At 45.4% G+C, this 27,788-nt stretch overlaps 1 protein-coding gene across 1 annotated transcript in view; it reads right to left on the bottom strand.

Moving 5' to 3' along the window:
• LOC119179835 (angiotensin-converting enzyme) overlaps positions 1-27,788 on the bottom strand; it is a 61,459-nt gene that overhangs the window by 19,962 nt on the left and 13,709 nt on the right. Inside the window, exons 3-9 of the mRNA XM_037430951.2 lie at positions 24,396-24,554; positions 22,467-22,569; positions 22,197-22,340; positions 21,175-21,366; positions 9,180-9,277; positions 7,739-7,908; positions 5,265-5,389 (exon numbers count right to left, since the gene is read on the bottom strand). Of these exons, the coding sequence (XP_037286848.2) occupies positions 5,265-5,389; positions 7,739-7,908; positions 9,180-9,277; positions 21,175-21,366; positions 22,197-22,340; positions 22,467-22,569; positions 24,396-24,554 (991 nt within the window). The remainder of the gene's footprint in view (positions 1-5,264; positions 5,390-7,738; positions 7,909-9,179; positions 9,278-21,174; positions 21,367-22,196; positions 22,341-22,466; positions 22,570-24,395; positions 24,555-27,788) is intronic.

Genomic DNA, 27,788 nt, shown 5'->3' with positions numbered 1-27,788 from the left:
CTTACCGCCGATGTCCGCGGGACATGACCGCAAACCTGTTTGTTTGAGCACCGTCCCTTTAACCCAGCCAGGCTCCTCAGCTAAAATGACGGGCATGGCTGGGTTGAAGTGACGGTGCTCAATTCTCCTGCTACGCACGAGCTTTTCTTCCTCGAACAATGACTTCACCGAAGGCGCCGCGACAAAAGCTGTCAGCTGGTTTTGCATTTCTCAGCCAAACATCAGTTTCGCTGGCGTTGCCCCTGTAGAGCTTTTAAGCGCGTTGATCTGTCTGAAGAGAAGGCGTGCATCGTGGCGTTGCATTGTCCCAATCTGATCTTTAGCGAGGGAGTGTTTGAGCTCTGCCACGTAGCGCTTGGCTTGCCCGTTGGTCGCCGGTTGGTATGGAGCTGACTTAATAGACGAGACGCCGTTGTCTCTATGAAACTTGAGAATCTCCGTGGACACAAATGAAGTGCTGTTGTCGAAGACAACTTTGCGCGGTAGTCCGAACGTTGCAAACAACGACCGCATAGTGTCGATAACTGCCACCGATATCGTTGTGGCCACTTGTTTTACCTCCAGCCATTTGATGTATGCGTCAAAAACTACCAGGAATGAACATCCTTCGATGGGTCCAGCAAGGTCAATATGCAGGGTGTGCCAAGTCATTTCTGGTTTTTCCAGTTTTGGTATAAGAGCTCTTGGTGAGGCTTTGTAGTTGCATTGGCAAGGCTGGAAATCGTGAACTGTTGATTCGATGGCTGGTCAATACCCGGCCACCACATGTAATTACTGGCACACTTCTTCATCGCAACAATGCCTTGATGACCTGCGTGGAAAATGATTGTTCGCAAAGTTGCATAGGAATCCCCATTCTTGATCCCAATGGGACGCAGCCGTGATGGGTGTTCAACTTCGTAGCTCGCTTGCGGTAAGCGTTGAAGTGTTCACCTTTTAGCTTATGTACGTAGCCTTCCTGTATAGCTGCGTAGACTTCCTTGAAGTCGGTGCACTTCTGCGATGATGCCGCTATCGTGTCAGCCGTTAGCAGAGGGTTCGGCAGCGTTTCGAACATAAGTATATCACCTGCTGGGGGTGGTTCGTCTATTGTGGTGTCTCGCGGTAGGCGGCTTAGCGCGTCGGCGTTCTGGTGTTTTTGCCAGTGTGTTGTAGGAGTTGATAATCGTACACCGACTTATTAATACACCATCGTGTCATCCGCGGTGACAATGTCTGCAGTATTGGTTTCTGGGGGCCCACAATATCCAATAAAGGCCGGTGATCAGTTATGAAGGTCACTTTTCTACCAATAATATATTGTCGAGAGGGGTCTGCTGGGTAGACAATGGCAAGTCCCTCTTTGTCTAGCTGGGAATAATTTCTCTCTGCCCGCCATAGGGTGCACGATGCGAAAGCGATCGGCGCTTCCCGTCCATGGTCTTCAGCTTGGGAGAGAACTGCCACCACTCCGTATAGTGATGCGTCACAGGCTAGCAGAAGAGCCTCCTTTCATCGTAATGTCGCAGAACAGTAGACTTCCGTAGCAGTTCCTTAAAGGCAAGGAACGACTCTTGTTGGCGTGGCGACCAAGTCCATTGGACTCTTTCTGCACTAACTCGTATAGATAGTTGGCCACTGTAGCTCGATGTTCTAAGAAGCGGTCGTAAAACGTTAATAGTCCTAAGAACGACTCCAATTTTTGTTTGTTAGTAGGCGATCGTGCTTCAGTGATTGCTCGCACTGTGTCTTCAGTGGGGTGAATACCCTGTGCGTCAATCTGATGTCCACGAAACTTCACTTCAGGCACCGCAAAAACGCAATTTTTCTTGCTGATGTGCAAGTTAGCTTTTGATATCTTTTCAAGAATGAGCTCCAAACGTCCTGCGTGATCTTCATTGGAGGCGCCTCCGAGAACAACATCATCTCAGAAGACGCAAACTCTAGAGATCCCGCTAAGCTCTATGAATTTCTGGAACATCGCTGGTGCGGCAGCTATGCTGAATGGTAGCCTTTTCACTTTATAGAGACCCTCACTGGTGCTCAGCGCGAGCAGTTCGGGTATTGATGGTCTCACCTTCAATTGCTAGTAGGCTTGTGTCAAATCCAAGGTGCTGAAAATTTTTCCACACCGAAGCATGCTAAGAACCTCTTCCGATGTCGGCAGTGGGTAGGATGACGCCTTTGTAGATAGATTGACGGTACTCCGGTAGTCTCCGCAGAGGCGTTGGGTACCGTTCTTCTTTCGGACGACAATGATTGGTGTAGCCCATTCTAAATGTTGCGTCAATTCGATGATCCCCTGCTCCTGCAATCGGTCAAGCTCATTCTCGAATGACGTTCGTAGAGCAAAAGGTACTCACCTAGGTTTTAAAAAATTCGGCGTTGCATCTTCTTGCAGCTTCAGTGTGTCTAAAGGCAAATGGCCTCCTGGTATTTTTCCGAAAAAAACGCGTTGTACTTTTCTTGGAGCTGCTCTACTGACGGATAGCTTGATGCATGGTTAACTCCGCCAACGGCCACTCCAAGAGAGGTGAACCAATTTCGACCTAAAAGGCTTAATCCAAAGCCCTGGACGACTAGCAATGGCAGATGGTGGGTCTGGCCGTTGTAGTAGACCTCTACGTGTGCAAAATCCAGTAGTGGAAGGGAATGTCCTTACCACGTTCTCAGCTGCGTGCCGCTTGCTGGAACGTTGGTGCGTTCTCACTCCAAGTAGCTTGAAAAGTGTCTTCACCGATGAGCGTGCATGCTGCTCTAGAATCCACCTCAAACTTGATGGGGTGATGGTGTACTACGATTTCTGTCATTATCATTGGTCTTGTGCCGAGATTTGCAACGGTGTTTAAGTCATATACAGCAGCTGACATTACTGGTGTTCTCGCTGTGCTATCTTGTGTCTGGCCCTCTTGAGTGTCGATATTGTGGTTACGTTGCACGGAACCCTTCGGCCTAGCCTGTTTGCGCTTGGTTATGCATACCTTTTTGATGTGTCCCCATTTTTGACGAGAAATGCACGTAATTGTCTGGAATCGGCATACCTGGGAATCGTGCATGTCATCGCATCGCCAACAGTGCTGTTTTTTTTGCTTTAGTGGACCGTGGTAGCAGAAAGGCTTGGCTGCTGGCTGGTGTGGTGCTCTGGCTCGACGTTCCCTCGGATGTCCCTCTGCTGGTGACCGGCGCTCTCCGCTCGCTTGGTGATATCATAGGCTTTGGAGAATGTGAGACCCGTATCTGCGAACATGCGTTGTTGTAGGCCTTCGTCACGCAGAAGACACAGAAAAAGGTCCCGGAACATAACGTCCAAGGGGAGAAAAGGGATGTTAGCAGGCGTAGTAGTCAATCTTACCTCTTGCGCAGTAGCTGAAGTTTCTATGGTTGGCATACCAAAATTGCAGTGAGCGGCGAGTTTTTTAAGAGCCGCCATGTAATCGCTCACTGTTTTGCCTTCCAGTTGATCTCGCCGTTGAAAGCGGGCTTAGCTGTAGACCTCCGATATCCTTGGATCATAGTGCTTTCGCTGCGCAGCTACAATGTCTTCGTAGTCGACGACAGTTGCTGGAGTGCGTGACTGAATCAGGGTACAGACTGTGTCATATGTCTGCTGCCCACACAGCGTTAGCAGGTTGGCTCTCTTTATTGCTGCATTAGTGACGTTGTTAGCCTCGAAGTAAATTTGCACGCGTCCAAACCACGATGACCATGATGAGCCGGTGAATTCGGGTAGCTGATTCTGGAGCCCGTGCGTAACCATGAATTGCTTGTCAAGAGCGTTGCCTCAAGCAGGTCCAAATCCACTTCCTCGTCGCCACTGTTATGTCCGAATTTGTCGTACACGTACTCCTGGAACGGTAGTGAAAAGGCATAGGGGAGTTGTAACTGTTAAAACTTGTTTTATTCCTACTCAGCTGGAAGCGGCCGCCGAACTGCCGGGGGTAAGCGAGCGGCGGATCGTTGTGTTGAGCGGGGGAAGAAGGAGGAGGAAGAGGAGGAGTCCTAATTACCGGAGTTGTTTCCAACCGATCTGCACTGCTTCATTGTGTACTGCTCGGAGGCTCGCTCGAAACCAAGGGTGGTTTGGGACACAACAGTAACCAAGTTTCTTGTGGCACGGCGACAGTAGATGACCACAACAAGGTTTGTGCGTAGTGACGTCGTTGATGAGAAGTGCCTCCAGTGGGCAGCGCATGCTGGTACTAAGGGCTATACGTCGTGTTCGCCGGTGTTAGAATTTTTGATGTGTAGAGCGCATCTGCTTGGGGACGACCGCCGCTACAGGTACATTTTTGGAACCATTTTTTCTTGTCGAGAGCGCAGCCCTAGAAGCTCTTGCGTCTGTGGGGCAAGAGCCACAAGCTGATTGTTGCATCGATAGGGCGGCAACTAGAAGCCCTCCACCCCCCCCCCCCTTTTTTTTTGCTGTTCGCTCACGAGGTAAGCACGCACCCAGAAGACCCCGGCGGAAAAGGTGATGCTCGCTCCCAAGAAAGAGGAGCCTAGCACATCTTTTCAGTGTGTGACGGCAGCGGCTGCAATGGCTAAAACCAGCCGACACTGTCCATTTAACTTCTATCGCATTACAAAAGTTTCATGAAGGGATGATTGATTATGGCACTTTATTGATGACTCGGAGATACATGACTAAATGGGCTCATGTATATCTTAATTAGGTTTGGCATGAGGTGCAAGAGCTCATTTCGCGTTGTGGGCACCATTATTACCATTACTGTGTCGCCTTTATCGTCTGCTTCCCGACGTCTAAAGCCCCTTTGGAAGGACGAATTTTGGTGCTTTGCTCCAAGGGTCTAACGCGCGCTTGCCTAGTCTCGGTGTATAAAGGGCTATTGTGAAGGGGAATATGATAAATAAAGCTGATCACAGAAACAGTTCCCTAATACTTTGGAAGATTCATTCCTGCTAAAGTGAGTTGGTGAGATATGTTCTAAAATACATGGACAATGCTAAAAAAGGCGACCATTTCCAACTAAGCATAAGTAGAGCGGCCAAGCGGCTGGAAGATGTGGCAACATTCTACGTTTGGCCAACTCTGTGCGCAGATACAGATACTGGTTAAGGTTTAAAACACACTCCAGAACTCTAGTACATACTTAAAAAAAACCCTCAGGACAGTTTTATTAAATAATTTTGTTACATATAATGCAGATCGTTGGCTCCGAGGTGCGAAAATGTTTTACCGCAAAGAAACCAACTGCTTCATGCAATCGCGTTGTTTATATCTGCCTATGGTTTTTGCTGTAATGATTGCAAAGAAAATGGCTTACCTGGATTGGCTCCTCTCCGAAAGACGATGTGCTGCTTGGAGTACTTGAGGTAGTATTCCACGTGTCCCATTTCGTGATGTGCCGTCAGGAAGTCATCCATGTTTATTTGTGTGCATTGTTTTATCCTGGAGAAGAATTGGAGATTTTGGACTGTATTAAGTACAGAACGGGTTTCACTATAAGCAATAAAGTACTCTATAAAAATTGGAAATTTTCCTGGATGCAACCTTTTCGATACGAGCATAGTGTACTATTATGCGAAGTAAGGCTAGTGGGTAACTTTTTACTACGTGATCTGGCGTAATTCTACAAAGCGCTCCCGTATACACGATAGCCGCTGCAGTAGACTAAGTAACATTCGTACAGCCTATCGCTTCAACGAGACGTGAATAGCGAACACACCGTGCGTATATAAAAGTGCGAGAACTCTGATAATTTTGTCAGGATAGCAGACGAGCGACGATGAGCAATTCTCGTTTTATTAAAGTTAACCCTCCACCTTTTTTTTTTCATTTTCCCATGCTTCCCTCCACCGTCTTGTAAGAGTTGGTTGGCGCCGGAACAACCGGTACTCCCTGAACGAATGTTTTCGAGATAGAGGGGTGTTTTACGACTTCTTCGCTTGGAAAAAGGGCGCATAGGCCCTGGCATCGAGAAAGAGGTAGATTGCTGGCCGAGTCATATAGCAACCCCCCCTGAAACTTTTTCGGCTTCCCTCCGCGCACCTTGGCTTATAGGAAAAGGAATTCGAGCTCTCTTTCAAACTACGCCACCATCAGATCCAGCCTTCACATACTTTCACGAGCAAGCAGAACATACGCTGTGAGGGCTCCTGTTATCAATTGGAATTCGTCGGAGCATGACGACGACTTTGGCCACAACGGAAAACGTACAGCTTGAGTACCCGAATATCTGCTGTCGCAAAAGAGCTAAAGCTTGTGCGCGATTATTTCGAACCCAAGCAATATCTGTCATTTATTTTGTGTAGTTTTTTCAAGTTCATAATACTTTGGGGTCCAGCTTGTCATCCCTTCATTGTCTTAAGTCTCATCACCATGCAGTCCTCAACAGAGGCGTAAAACAAGGCAAGTAAGCATAAAATAATATGACCTACAGATATGCAGAGAAGTGACCGTATTATTTTACCTCTAATTGCAAAATACAAAGAACGCTACTGAAGCATGCTGCTGATACCCGGGCCGCGTAAAAGACGGTGCTGCCATTGCCATTTCGGTAAGCAGGCAATGAATGAGGCAGTAGCAAGCGTCAACAGTATTGAAGGGTTGCCTGTGCCACGCACTTCCTCATTCACACTCCAGTGGAACGACATTGCCCCAAGATTTAGAATTGCAGCAACACCCTACTCAGAAAGAACATTAGCGCAGAATTTAAATTTTTTCTCTTAATCTGCGACAGCTGTTTTTATTCGCAGCTTCCTCTTCGGTGCACAATTTCAAAATATATAGACTGCCTGCATTGGCACATCATCTCTTTCCACACATAATGACCTCCGTCAGCTTCAAATAACATTAGCTGTGAGCGCGTTTTAATAAAACACTGTCTCATCCGGATATTTCTGTCAGATTCACTACGTGAGAAAAGTACGTGCATACCACGCGTACTCTATAAACAACAATCCCAAGCGAATGATCATCTGACGGCGCATTCGGCTGTGAGCTACTTATTCCATTTCGTTCGCAGCATGTTCTTTACGCACACATTACCACTGAAGCAGGCTTTCTGCCTGCCCCATAATAATAATAATAATAATAATAATAATAATAATAATAATAATAATAATAATAATAATAATAATAATAATAATAATAATAATAATAGGTATTATTATTATTATTATTATTATTATTATTATTATTATTATTATTATTATTATTATTATTATTATTATTATTATTATTATTATTATTATTATTATTATTATTATTATTATTATTATTATTATTAATATATGGGGGTTTAACGACCTGAAACCATAATTTGATTATAAAAAAGATGTTTTGAAGCGCTTCGGAAATTTTGACGACCTGGGGTTTTGGACCACGTGCCTAAATGTCACTACATGGGCCTCACACACTTTCGCCTCCATCGAAAATGCAGCAGCCACAGCTGGGATTCGATGAGGTGGCCTTCGTGTTTGCTTGTTCTTCAATTGATACGTTTACATTGATGGGAGCTCAGCTTGTATATTTCTTACAATATAAGCGTAAGAAGAGCCACGGCTGCTTTGGCTTCATACATCGCCAACTTTTCTAGCAAAAATATTTAGTGACAAGATTGCGAAAAAGACAGAGCCATCAGTGGAAACTTTGAGTGCTGTGCTACCTTGGAATTCGCACATATTGTATTCTTTGAAGCTATATTAACATCGTTTTACGTTTTCCATATGCAAAAGTAACAATAAAATTTTAAATAAAAAAGCAGTAAGATCGCAACCGGTAAAGTTGGTAACAGACCTGACATCGTTGTTGAGGTATAAGTCCCAGGCTGACGGATGACAAACAACTTTCCTGTCCGATGGCTTTTCCAATACCGATCGCGTCCAAAATGTGCGCGGCATTGCGGGAAGGCCCATGGACGTAAAAAACTCCTCCGCATATCGAAATATCCCATACACAGTCATGTTCTGCCGAAGAAACACGTCAGGTTACACTCCGAAAGAAACCAAAATTAACACAAGACGTAGTGGTAGTCAGTGTGCAAGTCGCAGTTAATTATGTGAAGTTTGAGCATTGGGCTATCTGATAGCACTAACACACGCTGACGTAAAGTGTCAACTACTCTTCAAGTATAGCCATCGAGCCTCGGTCTTGTCAAACTCGTTTTTAGGAGGCCGTAGTGACATCACTCTAACGCTTGGTGGCCTTTTATTACTTACAGTAATTAAGCGACTTATCTAATTGCTTGTAAAACAGTACAGAGGCAGCCCACTCTCTACAAGGTATCCTCCTGCGTGTTAACGTAGCGACAATTTACCTCCTTGCTATGATCACAGAATGCGTTGGTATTCAAAGCAAGTTGGCCGCAGTGCTTAACCCACAATAATTTTTGTTCCTTAAGTTGTTGCGTAAAGCTCAGCTTCTGGTACGAAACCAAGTGGAACAGTTTTAGCAGTCTTGAGCAGCAGTGTTGTTGTCCAAAACTTGTAAATACTACTTTTTTATTATTTAACTGCTAATCTCAATTCCACACTTTCCTGCTTTTTTTTTCCTGGCGCAACAAAACGTAAATACGCATTTTTTCAGCATACGTAGGATTCGAGGTCAGATTACAAGTACATTGTAACCGACTTGTGTTTCTCCACTGCGATGGCTGTGACAGAGAAGATGTGATTCCGAAGGGTAACAAAGTGTGTTTGTTGGCTTTATCATCATAGCATTGAATTGTGCAGATACATGATACATGAAAGGCTGAATGAACTTGGTACCCCTAACTAAGGTTCATTGCTTTGTGTCACAAGAGATCTAAAATATATTTAATAATTTCAACGGCAGTTAATCTTTTTCATGTTTTTGCCTGGGGTCTGTGAAATGAACGAGTTAATTAGCGCTAAGTTTTGACAGATTCTGTTCGTCATTCCATAGTGTGATTCCACGGTACTAGAAGCACAGGTTGAAAAAATTGTGGAGCTCCATCAGACTCTGTCATGAAATATATTTTGTGCTTAAGGCTCACTCGGTCTCATGCTCGCCAAACGTTTCCTCAATTGTACGCATTAACACTTACTTCATGAAAAAACAACTTCCTGGTACTCTATCCTGGACTCATTCAGACAGAGGCTAGCAGTTTGATCCCAATCAGAGTACGTCTACTCATGAATGAGTTTGCCGCCCTTTTCGTAGAAGGAACTTAATCAACTAGTTCATACCTGCCCTAGCATTGGTTAGATTATCTTACCATTTGCAACATGGTATCCGTGACGTTTATGGCTGGTTTATTTGGGTATGGCATAGTGATGTCCTGAATTCCTGTCCATTTTTGAGCGTGTATGTGACCTTCGAGAAAAAGCACAGATTCAGCTTCATTGCAGATGTCATTACGTGTCCTCAGCTTCTACAACCATGCGACACATTACTCCGTCTTCTGTGTGTAATGAAGGAACAGTAATGAGAGGTCACGAACTGAAGCATACCAGAGTTGATTGTGATTGTTCTCACTTTGATTCTGCCGCATAAGCGTTTTTCTGAAAATCGTTATAGTTACAATAATAGCATAGAGTTTCAAGTTACTGAACGTAATTATTCATCCAATGGAAGTCTTGTTGAAAATACTTCTAGTACAGCCACAACTATCGTGCCGGGATGGCAGCATTTACAACCACTTAGACACTTACCATTATTTATCTGAACTCTCACACTACGTTATAATAATGTCTTGCAGGCCATCAATTGCATTGAATTTCCCTCTGGAGCAGCAGTGTTTCAATATATCCTGGACTTTGATGGTTGAACGGAGAAGTACCTTTCCACAAAATAACCACTACTGCCCTTTTCCGACGTGTCTTACAGCTGTATAACAAAAACAACTGCCCAGAAGTTGTATGAGTGGCGTTATTCGCTGCCGAAAAGCCCCGCTGGAATCACGCTGAAGCGATATGTAGTTAATATGCGGAAAATGCAAGCTTCGTGGTAACTTGTTGCTGCTCAGATAGACAAACTTCCTTCTCCTTTAAAATCAAAATCACTATTTTGAACACTTCTGCATGTCTTCCTAACAAAGAATGCTATGTAACAATATATAGGTAACATTTATACTTAGACTGCTAAATTGTAAAAAGTAAGCCGCAATATAAGTGAACATGCCCTTTTCCCCAACTTTGTAGCAATATTTTGACAATGATTTGCTTAATTCGTTCCTAAAGTATTTTAATCATTTATTATAGAAACATGTAAATCAGAAAACAATAAGACATTATAGATGTAACAAATTCTGCTAATTTAAAAGAAACACAAAACATGCAGCACAAAGCACTTTTTCGCCACGGAGATAAAAAGGAAGTTCATACAAAAATGAATATACTACCACAATCATAAAAAAGCAGCACCTTCAGATCATGAGAAATTGCTCTGTAGTAACTGCCGAAACCAGTAATAAGTATACAGTACATTTCTTTCAAAATGGAAAACATACCACCCCAAGTAGCCACTCTTTCGCCGTAATATGTAAACTATTTAGCGCGACAAAGTGGGACTTCGGTGCACGAAATTTCAAGTGTCCTCTAGGTAACACGAAAAATTCACTCACGTATATATCAGGGGATGAGGGAGGGGTCCTCTCTTCATCAGGGGATAACTCATCCCCTGATGAAGGGAGGACCCCTCCCGAAACTGTTGGGAAATAAATATGTTTGTCCTTGTTGACAACGCTCCCGTTGTGCCATATCCCATACCTATATATATATATATATATATATATATATATATATATATATATATATATATATATATATATATATATATATATATATATATATATATATATATATATATATATATATATATATATGATATATGTTGTAGAGAAGAGCAAGTACTCTGGGGCAGAGGCCATTATCATCAGCGTGCAGCAGCGGCTCAATCTCGGAAATTGCGGCTGGTGCATCGCCTTCCAAGCATCAATCTTTCTGTTCAATAAATCTCCTTTATAATTGGTGGATGTGCGGGGTACCGTCCCCTATACCTTCCCGCTACCATCCTTGAACTCTCTTCTCGACGGCTATCTTCTGCTATGCCGGACGCCGATCAGCAGACGCTTCCATCTCTTCCCGCCACCTGTTCAGGCAGTGTTTCTCAGCGGGAGCCTCCAATATTCAGTGGAACAGATGACAACGACGTTGAAGAATGGCTTTCGACTTTCGAACGGGTGAGCGCTCTAAACAGATGGACGGACGCGGACAAGTTGACACGGGTGTCGTTCTACCTCGCGGGTGTAGCAAGCTTCTGGCTTATAAACCACGAGGCAGACGTCCGAACGTGGCCGCAATTTAAACCGTCGATTGTAGCAGTCTTCGATCGACTTGCCGTGCAAAAACTTCGTGCCGAGCAACGTTTACGCATACGTACACAAGAAACGGGTGAAACTTTCACTAGTTACATAGAAGACATCGTTGATTTGTGCAGACGCGTGAATGCCGCAACGACGGAAGCTGAAAAATGTAGGCACATCCTCAAAGGGATTGACGACGACGCTTTTTAAATGCGCTTGGGGAAAAGCTCGAGCACTGTTAACGACGTAATTAACCTCTGCCAAAGCTACGAGGAATTGCGGAAGCAGCGAGCTCTGACAAGACGTCCTCCAGCGCACGATTTGGCATCACTGTCTAGTGTGATCAATGTTCATGACCAAGCGTCACTAATAGCCGAAATAAAAGCATTTGTCTGCGAAGAAGTCGCACGACAGCTTTCCTTGGTGCCTTTCACACCAGAACCTACCCCAACTTTACCGTCGTCTATTCGTGGCATCATTCAAGGAGAGGTCACCGAGGCCTTACCAGCTGCTCGCGAGCCTAATCTTTAGGCTGCTCCTCTCACCTACGCCGCGGCTGCAGCCATGCCAACTCGCAAGGCGCCTGCGCCTCCATTGCAGCCTCGCGCGAGCTATCCCCCAGCTCCAGTTCACTGGACCAGCACTAACACCGCCAACCCGGGGCGCACCCTCGGCAATCGCCCGATATGTTACGCTTGCCGATACCCCGGACATGTCGCAAGGTCTTGCCGCCGCCGGACGCATATCGCCAATAAAAACGGCCGTGAGCCTTTCTTCCAGCTTGACTCAAACGCGCAATACGGTTCCTCCACTACAATGCCAGCCCGCTACCAGGACGACCACCGTCCTCGGTCAGGATGTCTTCGCTCGCCCTCTCCACGCCACCGCTCGCCTTCTCCTATGCGTCGACGGCCCGCGCATAATGGGGAGGAAAGCTAGACAACACAGTTCCTGAGGCAAGAACTGCGCAAGTTTCGGTTTGCCCAAATCCTCATTTGTCACCTACCATTGTTACTGATGTGTTCGTTGAAAATATCCCTACTGTCGCTCTTGTAAATACTGGTGCAGCTGTTTCTGTTAAAGATGCTAGATCTGCCGCTAAACTTGTAAGGTTACGACGCCTTTCTCTGGATCATCGCTTCGCACAGCCAGTGCTCAACCTGTTCAACCGAGCACAGTATGTATACAGGCTGCATGACAATTCAGGACGTTCTGTATACGATAGTGTTCATGGTTCTTTCATCGTGCTCCCATACTATTATCTTGGGATGGGACTTTTTGTCACGTCATAACGCCGTAATCGACTGTGCTAAGGCTGAGGTTGAATTTTGCTCTCTGGATGACCAAGCGTCCGTCGACACCCAGTCTGCCGCTAAACTTGTCGTTAACAATGACACCTACATCCCTCCATGCTTTTTTGTGTTCGTGCCAGTTTCATGCAGCGCCATAACCAACGGCACGGTCTTCTTCACACCATCTCCAATATTCGTCGCCCGAAGAGCCCTCCCCCTACCTTTTGCTGCTCTCGACCTTGTAGAAGGCTCAACCACATTGCCAATTTATAATCATGAGTCGTCGTCTTTATCCCTACTTTGTCCCGAATGCTTTGGTCACGTCGAGACAATCAGTTTTACCAGAATTATATCCGTCCTCGATGAGGTACCTTCTACCTCCGTCTGTGAACTGGCTGTCGTCTCAGCGGGTGACTCAATGTCCTCAATGTCGGCGAACATATTTCAACCATTCATCGCTGCAGATTTGACATCTTCGCAGCATTCGCAACTTCTCACCATTCTTGAGTGCTACCACCATTCTTTCGATGTTGAACAAACATCTCTCGGCCGTGCCTTAGCAGAACACCACATCGACATTGAGTCCCACTCACCGCTGCGACAACGACCATATCGCGTGTCCGCTACGGAACGCCGCGTCATTGCTGACCAAGTAGACGACATGCTTCGCAGAGTCGTCATTCGACCTTCACAGAGCCCATGAGCGTATCCGGTGGTCCTCGTCAAAGAAGAAAGACGGTTCTATTCGTTTCTGTGTCGATTTCCGGCGATTGAACAAGATCACGCTGAAGGATGTCTATCCACAACCGCGTATTGGCAATGCTTTGGACAGTGTACAGGGTGCCGAGTTCTTTTCCTCGTTAGACTTGCGGTCACGCTACTGGCAGGTGCCTATGGTGGAGGCCGATTGCCGCAAAACCGCTTTTGTCAAGCCAGACGGCTGTTATGAATTCACCATCATGCCTTCGGACTTTGAAATGCACCTGCAACGTTCGAACGAATGATTGACAACATCCTGCGTGGACTAATATGGAAGATATGCTTGTGTTACCTCGATGATATTGTGGTCTTTGCCCCTAACTTTGACACCCACTTACGTCGCCTTCAGCACATCCTTACTTGCTTGACTAACGCCGGTTTGCAATTAAACCTCAAAAAATGTCGATTTGCCATGCGTCAACTGAACATTTTGGGCCACGTTGTTTCTAAGAAAGGCATCTTCCCGGATCCCGAGATATTGCGAGCTGTTACGGCGTTTTCTAAACCTGCCATCATCAAAGAACTTCGAAGTTTCATTGGCTTGTGTTCATATTTCCGGCGATTCATCCGAAACTTCGCATCTATTATATCACCTCTCACGCAACTTCTCAGCAACTGTAAAGACCTTTTATCGTGGTCCCCTGCCTGCGACGAGGCTTTCACCACCTTGCAACGGCTTCTCACGACGCCACCCATTCTACGCCATTTTGATCCTGAAGCTCCAACTGAAATCCACGTTGACGCCAGTGGCGTAGGCTTGGGTGCCGTGCTTGCATAGCGTAACCCGGAGTATCAGGAATACGTCGTGGCATACGCAAGTCGCAAACTTACCAAGGCTGAGAGCAACTACAGCGTCACAGAAAAGGAGTGCTTGGCCATTGTGTGGGCCTTTGGAAAGTTTCGCCCATATATATATGGTCGTTCTTTTGACGTCGTGACCAACTCCCTGCGCTGTGCTCCTTTCGACGTTAAAACACCCATCTGGCCACCTCGCTCGCTGGGCGTTGAAAATTCAGGATTATGACATACGCGTGGTTTATCGGTTAGGATGGAAGCATGCTGATGCCGACGCCCTTTCCCGTTCCCCCCTGTCCCACAATGCCACAGCTGACTCCGCTGGCGATTCCACATTGTCATATCTTGCTTTTGACACCATTGCTATCGAACAACGCAATGACCGGTGGACTGCGTCTCTTCTCAATCATCTCTCCGACACTTCGGAACTCCCAAAGACGCGAACGCTCCGGCGCCTAGTTCCACACTTCTCGATACGTGACACGCTTCCCTATTGACGCAACTACGCACCAGAGGGACGCAAGTGGCTGCTCGTTGTTCCACGAACCCTCAAGTTGCAGATTTGTTCCTCTTTCCACGCTGACCCACAATGTGGCCACGCAGGAGTCTTCAAGACCTACGAAAGGCTTCGACATCGTTACTACTGGCGTGGTATGTATACCTTCGTCCTCAACTTCGTCCGCTCTTGTGCCAAATGTCAGCGCCGAAAACCTCCACCACACGCCTCCGCCGGTGAACTGCAGCCTTTACCATGCCCTTCCCGACCCTTCAAACGGGTCAGAATAGTTATTTATGGGCCACTTTCATTGACTCCGACTGGCAACAGGTGGATAATAGTTGCTATCGACCACCTAACGCTCTATGCTGAGACCGCTGCTCTTCAAACGGCTACAGCACAGGAGGTTGCCACTTTCCTACTGCGTCATTTTGTGTTGCGTCATGGAGGCCCTCAAGAACTCTTCAGTGACCGTGGCCGCCCCTTCTTGTCCAAGGTCATTGAAAAATTGCTCGCTGAGTGTGCTATTGTACATCTCACATGTACCATTTGCCACCCTCAAACCAATGGGGCTACCGAGCGCTTTAATCGTACTCTAGGTGACATGCTATCTATGTATGTGACATGCTATCTATGCATGCTATCTATGTATGCGACGCTGACAAGGCTCACAAGCGGCGACATAGCGTCGAACAGAGCAGGCAAGTCCAGGCCAAAAAAACCGACGTCGTACTCGATCGTACGTGCGAGAAACGCCCAAATGGCCCGTTATGGGAGCGTCATGGAGTTGATGCAGGACACAGGAACGCAGGAGCGCTGGGATGACAGGAAGTAAGTCTGATCCGAAGGAATCAAGGTTTCGGCGATATAAGATCCCGTCTTTCACCAAAAACATTCGTAGGGACGGGTCGCGTGGCGTTGACTCCAATTTGTCAATGATGGCTCGTAAAGAAGCATCCCGACGTTGCTCTTCACTAATGTTTAACAGCTGCGACACGGAAAAAACGTCCGTGATAGCGTCGGTATCGGTTGCTTCGTCAACAGGGTAGCGGGATAAACAATCGGCATCCTGATGTAATCACCCTGTTTTGTACATTACAGAGAACGTGTACTCTTGAAGGCGTAGAGCCCAACGAGCGAGACGTCCCGTGGGGTCCTTCAGGGAGGCTAGCCAGCAGAGCGCGTGATGATCCATGACAACACGGAATGAGCGCCCGTACAGCTATGGGCGAAACTTGGCGACTGCTCATACAAGGGCGAGGCACTCGCGCTCCGTGATGGAATAGTTGCGCTCGGCTGGAGATAGTAGTCGACTTGCGTAGGCTATAACACGGTCGTGTCCGCGTTGTTGCTGCAATAGCACAGCTCCTATGCCGTGTCCACTGGCGTCCGTGTGAACCTCGGTTGGGGCTAATGGATCAAAATGACTCAAGATTGGTGGCGTTGTAAGCAGTGTCGTAAGTTGCGAAAACGATGACGCTTGATCATGGCCCCAGGTAAACGAGGCGTCTTTCTTCAAGAGGTCTGTGAGTGGGCGTGCAATGGTCGCAAAGTCCTTAACAAAGCGCCTGAAATACGAGCACAACCCCACAAAACTGCGGACATCTTTTGTGGTCCTCGGAACGGGAAAGTTCGTGACTGCACGAATTTTCTCTGGGTCTGGACGCACGCCTTGGGCATCGACAAGGTGACCAAGCACGGAAATTCGGCGACGAGCGAAGTGGCACTTGGAGGCGTTAAGCTGGAGTCCGGCTCGACGAAAAACTTCCAAAATAGCTGACAAACGATCAAGATGCGAGTCGAATGTGGGCGAAAAGACAATAACATCGTCAAGATAACACAAGCAGGTGGACCATTTCAACCCTTGAAGCAATGAGTCTATCATTCTTTCAAATGTGGCTGGTGCATTGCAGAGTCCAAAGGGCATCACTTTAACTGATAAAGACCATCAGGAGTGATGAATGCGGTCTTCTCGCGGTCCATCACGTCGACGGCTATCTGCCAGTACCCTGACCGAAGGTCAATAGTTGAAAAATAGGTGGCACCGTACAGGCAGTCGAGGGCGTCGTCGATGCGAGGTAAAGGATAAACGTCTTTTTGGGTAATTTTGTTAAGGTGACGGTAATCGACACAAAAGCGCCATGTTCCATCTTTCTTTTTAACAAGGACGACTGGAGACGCCAGGGGCTGCATGAAGGCTCGATAATGTTTTTCGCAAGCATTTTGCCGACTTCATGTTGCAATATTGCACGCTCCGACGCCGACACACGGTAGGGGCGTCGGTGAATGGGGGTCGCATGGCCAGTATTTATGCGATGGGTGACAATGGTCGTTTTGCCTAAAGAGTGGCTGGCAAAGTCGAAAATGCTACGATAGCCCCCAAGAACGTGGCTAAGCGCTGAAGCTTGCTCAGACGTGAGGTCCGATGACACCATTCGCTCAATGTCGGCACCCGAAGAACGTGATGGAGTGGAACCACTGACTGAGCTGCAGCAATCGTCAACTCTGAAGGGCTCGACATGGTTATCTTGGAGAGCAGTAATTTTGGCCAGGGAGATACCCTGTGGCCGAACTTGGGTGGTGAGTGAAAAGTTGACCAGTGGAAGGAAGGTGAGGTTTCTCTTAATCGTCAGATTCATATGCGGCACAGCAACCCCATGCGTAAGCATCACTGCAGGAATCGGGGCCACCATGTAATACATGCACTTACTACATGCACTTACCGAAGTTGCGAAGAAACCATCGCGCACCTTCTGTGTGAGTAAACCTATTTCAACGCGCAAAGACATGAACTCACTGCAGCTCTGGATAGACTAGACGATCGGTCTTTGTCGAAACAAAGGATTCTGGGTCATTGGCCAAGCCCATCCTCAGCCCAGAAGGCTTTGAAAGCTTTGCTGCACTTTTTGCGGACAACTGGCCTCAGAGACAGACTTTAGTGTCTTATACTCTTTGATGTTTCCTTTCCTTTGTCGCATTTTTTTTGTAATTTCTCTCTCTCTTCGCAACATTTCTTTTTAACATCTTTCATTCCCCTAACCCCTTTCTCCAGCACAGGGTAGCCAGCCAGTCTAAGAACTGGCTAACCTCCCTGTCTTTCCGCTTAAACTTTCTTCCTCGCTTAAACCACGAGCCTGGCTGTATGGAATACTGTTTTTACAGTGGTGCGGGTGATCGCTTTCGTAATGGAGATATTGTAGTCGATCCGTTAGTTTGCGATATAGGGTTGTACAGAGCTTGTCCTCATCTATCGTTATGGTGACATCAAGAAAATTTACGGTTACTTGCGAGTATGTGTGTGTGAAATGTATGTTCGGATGTACAGCATTGTAAGTATTGATGAAGCTGAGAAGTGCGTCCTCGCTGTGGGTCCAAATAAGAAAAATGTTGTGTATGTATCTTCTGTATAACAGTAGTTTCAAGGAACTTTGCTCAAGGAATTCTGATTCTACCTTTCCCATAAATATATTGGCATAGTTGGGTGCTATTTTGGTGCCTATAGCGGTCCCGATAATTTGTCGAAAATACTCTTGGCCACGCTAGGCAACTCAACCACCATGCCTGCCTATATATATATATATATATATATATATATATATATATATATATATATATATATATATATATATATATATATATAACACAAGGGTGTATGCTTGTCCAAAACTGTTTTGTTGGGCAATGTTTAGATCAAAGATCCTTGCGTCCTGTTAAATGGATGAGTTATACTCATCCCCTGATGAAGGGAGGACCCCTCCCGAAACTGTTGGGAAATAAATATATTTATCCTTGTTGACAACGCTCCCATTGTGCCATATATATATTTGGCTGCAGACCTGCAGGTCGCGGGATCGAATCCCGGCTGTGGCGGCTGCATTTCTGATGGAGGCGGAAACGTTGTAGGCCCGTGTGCTCAGCTTTGGGTGCATGTCAAGAACCCCAGGTGGTCAAAATTTCCGGAGACCTCCCCTACGGCGTCTCTCATATACATATGGTGGTTTTGGTACGTTGAACCATACATATCTGTCAAGTGTATTTTCATGAGAACGATAACAACCAGAGCGTTTATTTCGACAGTTTCAGCCAGAGTCTGGCCTGCGTCACAAATGAGGGTACTTTTCTTCGTTCTCTAATTGATATCATGTCAAGCAAAAAAATTGAGAAAAAAGGGACAAAAAGACAACAAAGAACAGAAAGTTATCAGGTAAGAAAAAAAGGTTGAAAAAATTGTGGGGTTCTCTGCGTTCTGCGAGCGCCGTCCATTGTATATATATATATATATATATATATATATATATATATATATATATATATATATATATATATATATATATATATATAAAGGAAAGACGTTTATACCTAAGGGCTCGTTCTTACGTGTTTTGACACAATATTACCGAGTTCAAACCGACAATAATGCAAAGGCATGTATAGGGGAAGCTTTTAGAACCAATGTAATGTAAATAAGAAGAAAGAAAAGAGGGTAAAAAGGTAACTTTCCGTGAACTGGAATCCAACCTACGACCTCCGAATAACGGGTTCGATGCTCTACCACTGAGCGGTTACGGCGGTAACCCCCCCCCCCCCCCAGTCACCTTATTAGCTTTATACGTGAATTTAAACGTGAGAGTGTCAGTCAGCGCCACCTGCAGTCATGGCAGCGAGTGTGGCACACCCTTTTTATGAGCCTGTATGGCATCACGTAGCAAGTGAACTTATTACGAGCTGGCAATTGACCAATATTCCCTCGTATACAACCTAACGGCACCGGTAGCAAAACAAAAATGGGCATAGCAAAACAAAAACGAAAGCAGGACGCAGATTGCCCCAGTAGATAAGGCTTTAGTAATAGATCAAGAACATGGTAAAAAACGCATAAATGGTATCATACATTAAGAAGCACCATTCATTCGATCAAGCTTCTGCAGATAATTACCTCATGAAGCAGATACCTTTGTACGATCAAGAAAGAATTCCAGTTTCTGGGACCTAGCATGACGCTGTGGTAGGTTACCTCATGGCCACGCAGAATGCTAGGATTCGGTTTGTGCTGGGGCACTGACATTGATTCTTTGCATGCTTAACCTTTTTCTAAATGTGCAAGCGTTGAAATTGCGCTTGTTCTCGCTGTTTGTGGGCAGATATAAAATGTCTATCACCTGTGTCACATACCTGCATACCAGTGACACATACCCGCCATCGGGCATGCAGCACTGTTTTTTGGAAAGTGTTTGACGACATACCTGACGAGAAATTGACATTATTCATTACACACTGATGCATAATGAATAAATTCATATTCATGTGACATTATTCATGGCTTAATTGTCAAACCATCTTACTCTACTGTTCTAATTTTAATGTACTTTAAGATCCGGAGGTGATCATGAGAGCACCCCCAAAGGTTGATATATCAATAGATAGATAGATAGATAGATAGATAGATAGATAGATAGATACATAGATATGTGCCTAAAGGGCTTGCAGTAGGCAAAGAAGTGTTCAAGATTCTAAAAAGTAATTGTTGAATGTAAGCACCCTAAGGAAGCAACTAGAACACACAATCAAGCATTTCAATGAGACCATGTTTATTGTTTTGGTATCATTTGTTGCCCAAGTGTTCATTTAGTGAATGTAGCAAAGTTTTATAAACCAATGAAGCTTGTTCTTGGGCTAGTTGGAGAGTGTGGGAGTATCTAGCGTAAGAGATACATATGAAGCAACTTTATGACTAGCCGGTGTAACGCAGTCTTTAGGTCTACACCACGCTCCTATGGTCACAGCTGTTGGGTCGGTGTCAAGTTGGTCACGCCTTCTTTCGTAGTGCGCGCACGTTTACGTCACTTTTTTTCTAGCCTGTTATCGCTCAACGCGTGTCATCTCTCTCGCTTCACCCTTTCCACCGCTCGCAACTTTCGAGCACATATCGAGTTAACTGACTTTCTCTTCTAAGAATCGTCTACTCTACGGACCGGCGCGCACGACAGGTGCATGGTGCGACGGCTTCATACTCTGCTAGGGGTGCCATTGTAGTTCCGCGGTATAAAATCACGGAGCACGCGCACCTTCCCTCTCCTGCATAATGCCGCGAAGGGCACCAGCATCGACGCCACCGCCAGTATCAGTGTTAGCGCCACCACAAGCTCCTAATAAAATACGCCATTTCCCGCTCAAGCGAAAAATCTCTCCGCTGCTTCGCATGTGCACATGGTTTCCTTAAGTGCGAGATGTGCAATTTTTTATTAGAAACTGCCTTTCTTAGTTCAACTTACAATGAGGATTTACCCCAATTCGATTTGAACTGTTCAATAAATTGAAGACAATTAAGTTTGCTTTACGTTGCCGTAAAGTTTAGCCTAGTTTCAGTTTGTGAATTTGGCTCTTTTGGAAATTGGAAAAAAAAACGCATCTTTCTGCAGACCTCCACAATGTTGTGTGTGCATGATCATCATATTTGGGCTCTGTCAGAAAAAACATCAAAGCTATGTAGTCTTAATTGCTGTCAGTCAATGTTCCACAGTGAACAAGGCTGATTTTACTCTTTATATATTCAACATAGACTTACCAAGCAGGTGAGCAGGAATGGGACCGAACTTCGAAACTCGTTGCCAGCCGTACACGTCACGTAACTTCGAGCGCACGTAAGCGTGGAGGTGCACGTAGAGAGGCTTGATCTGTTCCCATATTTGCGCCAGTTTGTGTTCAAAGTGGTCGTCTTCGTACGAACCAATCCACGTGACACTGGCATCGTGTAAACCTGAAACAGAAGTACGGCAGCGCTCAAGATTTCCTAAATGAGATATTACTATACAGAAAATAAATATAAAAGTGTTACACCCTTATGCATCGATGAAGAAGTGCTGAACCAAGCATCAGTTACTCATTGTGGCAGGTATTGCAGTGTTCGTGAACAATCATGAGTGCTAGATCCGACCTCATGAAGATTGTTTTATCAATTGATGAGCGTAAAACTACAAAGACTTGAAACAACGGAGCCGCCATTTCAAGCGGCGCCTAGTTAATTTAGTGTAACTTGACATTAAGCTTATTACTGGCTTAGAAAGCAATAAACTGACTGGCTAACTGACTGAATAACCAAAATTGTAAATAGAAAAATTAACGAAATGTTAAAAATATAGGTCATGTAGGTACGAAGCATAGTCCTTGTGCCTGGCAAAATATAGCTAAAATAAAAGGCCTGTCTGCACGTGCTTCCGTTCTTCGTTGCATTAGAGCTCAAAAACCAGCATGCGGTATGGCTCTGATCTTTGCGTATTTCTTGCCAGAATATCGGTTCAATCCGCCGACTAGCCCCTCTAGACATGTTTAATGCGAAGTGTACGAGGATGCAAGCGGTGGAACTGCATACGCAAGGTAACTTTGTAGATGTATGTTCGTTTTCGCGTCTATCATTGACTTCGCGTGGGTATATCCGTTAAGTCGGCTCAGTGAAATTCAATGAAAGGCAGTGAGACTACCAACAAATGTATTCAAGGCTGGGTGTGAGAGGAATAGCTAGTGCATGCCTCGCAATTGTGACACATTAAAGGCAGGTGTTAGAAAAAGTTCAATGAACATGTGGCTCACCACTCAGTATGGCAGCTTCATTCTGCAGTTGAACATAACGAAGGAATTTGTGCTGCATGGGCTTTCCAGCAATTCGACGCCATTCGTTCCAATAATGAAGCAGTTCGCAGTAATCCCTCGACGTTCTCATCGTGTTTATGATTTCTAAAATGCGATTCACACAAGAGCAAAATGAGCACGCTATTATCACATAGGAGCACAACACCATGATGTGCGCCATGAAGGAATGACGACTTTTTATAGAGAAACGAAAAAGCGTGGTAAGCTTACCTGGATCCAGAGATAAATGGCATTGCTGATAAGGATAGCTGAACCGAGGACAAATTTTTGCTGAAGCATGGTGTTCCTGCATCTCGGCGATAAGCTTTGTCATCTGAAGTAAAAGAATGCGATGAAATGCTTGAGAAAGGTCATCCAGTAGGTACGTCAATATCACATTAGAAATACCATGCTGTATACGTATTTATTTGTAATTATGTTGTCCTAATAAGCTACTAACAACAAGAAAAAGCCATCCTTAGGAGTTATATTGAATTGATTATATCTGGAATTCTTCCTGGAACAAGTGTTCTGATACTTGACTTGATTTCGCAACTGGGTCATTGCATTCAGTGCCCGCATTTTCGCAAGTCTGACCATAGCCTGTCACCATGCCACCTAGCCTCGCATACCAAACAGATCGAAACCCACATTCCCTATTTCTGCTATTTTCTTTCTATTCAGCCCTTATTGTGCTATGCCAACGCCAAACTTGCCAAGCGCACCTCTTAATCTCATTAGCCCTCATTTACGTATGCATCCTTTGTGTTTAAGCTGTATCTTCGCGATGCAAGGTGTCAGTACGAGCTGGTTGGTACTATATTTAAACAGTGATTAGGACAACACATCACCTTACCGCGGTGATCACATGCTGTAGGCCTTTATCGCACACTGTCGTGTTTCAAAAATTGGCTATTCGTCACGATAAATTTTAGTTGCAAGTCAGCGTTCGCTTTAGTTGATCTCTGTCCTTTGACTTACCATCAGCTGTGATCACCCTTGAATTGCTTTTCTCACCTCTGATATTCGGAAAGAATGACCAAGGTGTACATAAACAGGCGGATATGAAACTTTGTTGATGCCTTGGCGAAGGTTGGTGCCCTTGTCCTTCTTTGTGCTCCCGTTTGTGGTTTTCTGTGTGCCTCACTGTGACCCTAAATGGCTCCCAAACAACCTTTAAAGCTACCAAAACCCGTGCGTTATTGTTAATCGGGGTTTCCCGCCCGTACGGCTCAATTCATGACGTCAGCTCCTGTGACGTCAGAATGAATTTAGCTATTAATTGGCTGTTATACGACATATATCGGTTGTGAATTGTCACATACTTTTTCCCCATGCAATCTCACGCTCATCATGCCTTGCATGGCTTGGCTATTGTGCACGATAAACTGATTTCGTTTCGTTTTCTGCGTTTGCGACAGTGCTAGAGCAGATAGCGTGTGGTCTAAAAGGGGAAAATCCTCACTGGCTCAGCGCTTGGTGCTGATATGCCACGCGTTTTATGGAATAATAGACAGCGAGGAGAAGAGAGGGCTTGTAGGAAGAATAGTGAAAGGCTAGGAATAAACTATCGTGTCTCCTTCAAAGTCGGTGTGCTTTAGGGGCCCTTTAAGAAGAAACATTTAAGGGCTTCCTTTTGTGATTAAGAGTTTATACAGCCATAAAAGATAATGAAACCAACCAAGGCATACTAAACGTTAAATGTACGGCTTTAATTGTATTGTAGTGGTCACCTTGACGTGGTTTTGAGGCTTGTCTGAAAAACACAGCTCTCATGGCGAAACGTCGGCTTTGGCGAATTTGCCTGTTCTATAATGTTTCATCGCTTCAAGCTCGCATGTTTCTCTGCACATCTGCTTTGTAAGAATTTTAGACAATTCTTGTTCCCTTCACATGAAACATTTTTTCGAATGAGAGAAAATTCAAATCAAGAAAAAAATGACATTGCTAACAAATGGTGACCTTTCAACAATGAGAAATGCAAAAAAATCATTTAAAAAAAAAACACTTGCTGCAGTGAAACTATTTTTAGACATATAAACATGGAGTTCCTTGGCGTGACATACTGATTTGTAGTCAGAAAGATGCATAGTGCATTCCAGTAATCACTGTTCTCTACTTTGGGAGAACAGTGATTTGTGGTTGCGTACGTGTACTTACCTCATCTTCCTTTTCGTGGGACAGTGCTGAAGCACCAATGCCAGCCAATTTCTCGAAAATTCTTTTTGTCAGTGGGTTTTTAAATTCCGTCCACCGGAAGTGCTCTACGTTCTTTGAAATTTGCTTCTGTAGCTTTGTCAAAGCAAGCGATGCGGCCACCTAGATAAAATAGAATATATGTTTAATACAAATGAGCAAAATGGCCCCGAACACCACTTGAGCATGTTTGAAAAAACAATTGGCCCCGTATCTGCATGTTAATCTGCAAATGTCATCAAAAGACGATTGTCCTATGTGAGGAGAGAGTGAACAAAATATTTATTTGATGTTCTGCGCAAGAACATTGGTGAATGGTATTCTGGAGTCACTGCGTTAGAGTGCCTCGAGAGTGCAGCAGAAGCGAATGAGCGCATCAGTCACGTCACACGTGATATACTAGCGCCATCTGGCAGGTGTTTTTGGAAAACGAGGCACGCGGCCCTGACACCTCAGAGGAGATAAGGTGTAGAACGCGTGCCACCACCGTGTCGTCTTAGCAAAGCGTTAGAAACACTCGCCTTTTCGTGCAAGCGTTGCATAGTACGCTCAGCGAAATAAACGCTACGGTCCCTAAAATTACTTATGTATGCCTTTTATAGTAAAATACGCACATGCAGAACATATACGTGTTGTTATGGTGCCTCAGAAATGCGCAATAATTGCTTTTTAATTGACAATTGCACAAGTAGGAACGCTCAATCTTGAACAACATTGGTGGGCGCTGCAGATAGGGTCGGCCGTTTATGGTATCAGCTGGTGCTGTTTAGAGTACCCTGTATACGTCAAGGGTGGACAGACAGACAGACAGACAGACAGACAGACAGGCAGGCAGGCAGGCAGGCAGGCAGGCAGGCAGGCAGGCAGGCAGGCAGACGGACCAAAATTTTTGCGTCGAAGGTCCCCAAGAAAGACTATCATCTTTAAAAAACGAAACTATTAGGAGCACTCAAATGCACATGCGTACGCTTTAGGAACGAAGCTGTTTAGAAAATTGCTCCTTCTGGGTCAATCACAGAAAACTGTCACCTTCACAGATGGGTATGTGCCACATAAATTGTATAAAAACCACTACGGAACACTGGTTCCATCAAAGTGAACAAGGCAGCAGTGAACGAAACAAATGGCTGCAAAATGCCCGCGGCAAGCCGAAGACTCCGAGTATGTACAACGACCGAATACAAAAGAACGGCGAGGGCAGTGGGGGGCTGCGAGAGCTCCCCCCCCCTTTAGTGATGAAAGGGGTATGCATCAACGACGACCTGTGCATAGATCTATACGGGGCCCGAACACTTGATCTCAGCGCAAGTTTCTGCCCCCGGAGTTTGGACAACCAAAATGTATCTGTGACTAGCCGAGGCTTGACTCAGACCTCTGTGTAATGAGAATCACCGCAAAAACACCGGTGCATCACCTAGCTGAGGCCTCGCAATCGCCTAGAATCAACTTAGAACCTGCATGACCTAGCCAAGGCCTATAAAGAAGCTAAAAGCAACAAGATTACTCTTCACAATCACCCAATTTGGCTGTTTAAAGCCTTGTGCGGCTTAGTGCATGCTTCACCGCCTTTTTGTTTCGATGACTTAGAGAAAATAATGCACTCTAAAACAGGGATGTGTGCATTGAAAGGGTGGGTAGTGATTGAAAGTACTAGGTATTCTACTACGGGAGAGCATAAGGCTGACTCGTGGGAATAGCGATCACAAATGTTACCCTACAAGCATGTGTTTAAAGAAATTTATTCTCACTGACAGTGAACATCAATTACAATCCAACAGGACATTGCGACAGAACACAACATCCACAGACACACCAAAAGTTGTTGCAAAAAGATATGTGTACATATGTAAACGGAACACAACATACACATCTTACCCAGCTACACAGGAATTGTTACAAGAACAATGTGTACATATGCACAATACATGGTAAAGGAAGAACACACAAATGAAATGTAGAGATCAATATGTCAGATATTTACATAGTATTTACAAGGTATTTGTATGAGTACTAAACAAAGATTAACCTACTAATACCAGGCAGGCCTGAAAACAAGCCTTACACGTCTTTCACGGATGAACACAAAACGGCAGGACCAGTGTCGAAGGAATTCCTCCTCACCTAGAAAGAAAAGTTCCTCCGACAACACAGATAGTATTTCTTTGTACAGTCGCTCCAAAATCGGAAAGAGAGCACGGCGGCGACGACCTGCTGCAACAGCTTCACAACGGTAACGCCAAAAACAGTAGGCACCAGCAACAATAAGAAGGCAAGCAAAGCGGCCTCGAAAACAACGTCCAGAAGAAACAAAGCGGTTTACTCCGAGGCCACGAAATCCTGCATGCACAGCCCTCCAGAAAACACGAGCAACGACACATTGCCTTAACACATGCTGATTTGTTTCCCGTAGGGAGCAGTTCGGACGTGTTGTTGAGTGGACCATTCTCCACCTTTCTAGGCGGTCAAGGGTAGGAAGAACGCCCCACCCAAGCCACCACATGAAGTCCCGGAAATGGCCAGGTAGAAATGATGCCGTCAGCGTGCTCCAAGACACACGACTAGAGCGGGTGCGGCGTGCAGGAGGAACTAAGGGGAGCAACAACGCGACTGTTGTGTCAACGATAGAATTGTCTAACACATCTAAATAAGGGCAAGTCGACTGGATATGTCAAAAAAACGCGACAGCTGTTTCATAAAACGAAGGAAGTACTAATGATTGTGGGCCCTGAATAATGCGCACATTAGGCAATAAATACCGAAGGTGAGTGCCTAGAAAATAATATGCCAGAGTTCGCGCGTGGGATTCCTCTCCTTGTACGAGGCGCAACAAGAAGCGCAGGGCCAATAGCCGGCAGCGTATTGATACCGAAGGGAAAACAAAACCTCCCTGAGAACGCTGCTGTCCTGACGCCGCACGAGAAACCACCTCAGTGCCGCGAGACCAAAAGAAGGAACACAAGGCAAACTGCAATGACCTCACGATGCGTAAAGACGGCTGTTCCCCGTGAGAGAGGTACCAAATGCGACCGCAGAACACAGTCTGCGCAAGGTACCTCCGCTCAAGAAGCGGGAAGTCAAATTCCCTGGCGTTCTCAACTTCTTGTTTTACTTCATCGAGGGCGTTTGACGAAACGGAGTTACAAATGCCGTAGTGATTGTATAGAATCCCTAAAATTCGAAGAGACGCAGCCGGCTGAAGAAGAGATGTGGACCTAAGTGTGGAGTTTGGATAGCCGATGAACAAAGACCGGGATTTAGAGAGGTTTAGCGCGGCACCTGAAATGTCCCCATACTGGCAGAATAAACGCAGGCTATGAGAAAGACTATCTTCATCTGAAAGGTACAGTGTTATGTCGT

The sequence above is a fragment of the Rhipicephalus microplus genome, chromosome 7, assembly GCF_043290135.1.
Source record: "Rhipicephalus microplus isolate Deutch F79 chromosome 7, USDA_Rmic, whole genome shotgun sequence".
Classification (NCBI taxonomy): domain Eukaryota; kingdom Metazoa; phylum Arthropoda; class Arachnida; order Ixodida; family Ixodidae; genus Rhipicephalus; species Rhipicephalus microplus.
This window is presented reverse-complemented; position numbering and strand designations above follow the sequence as displayed.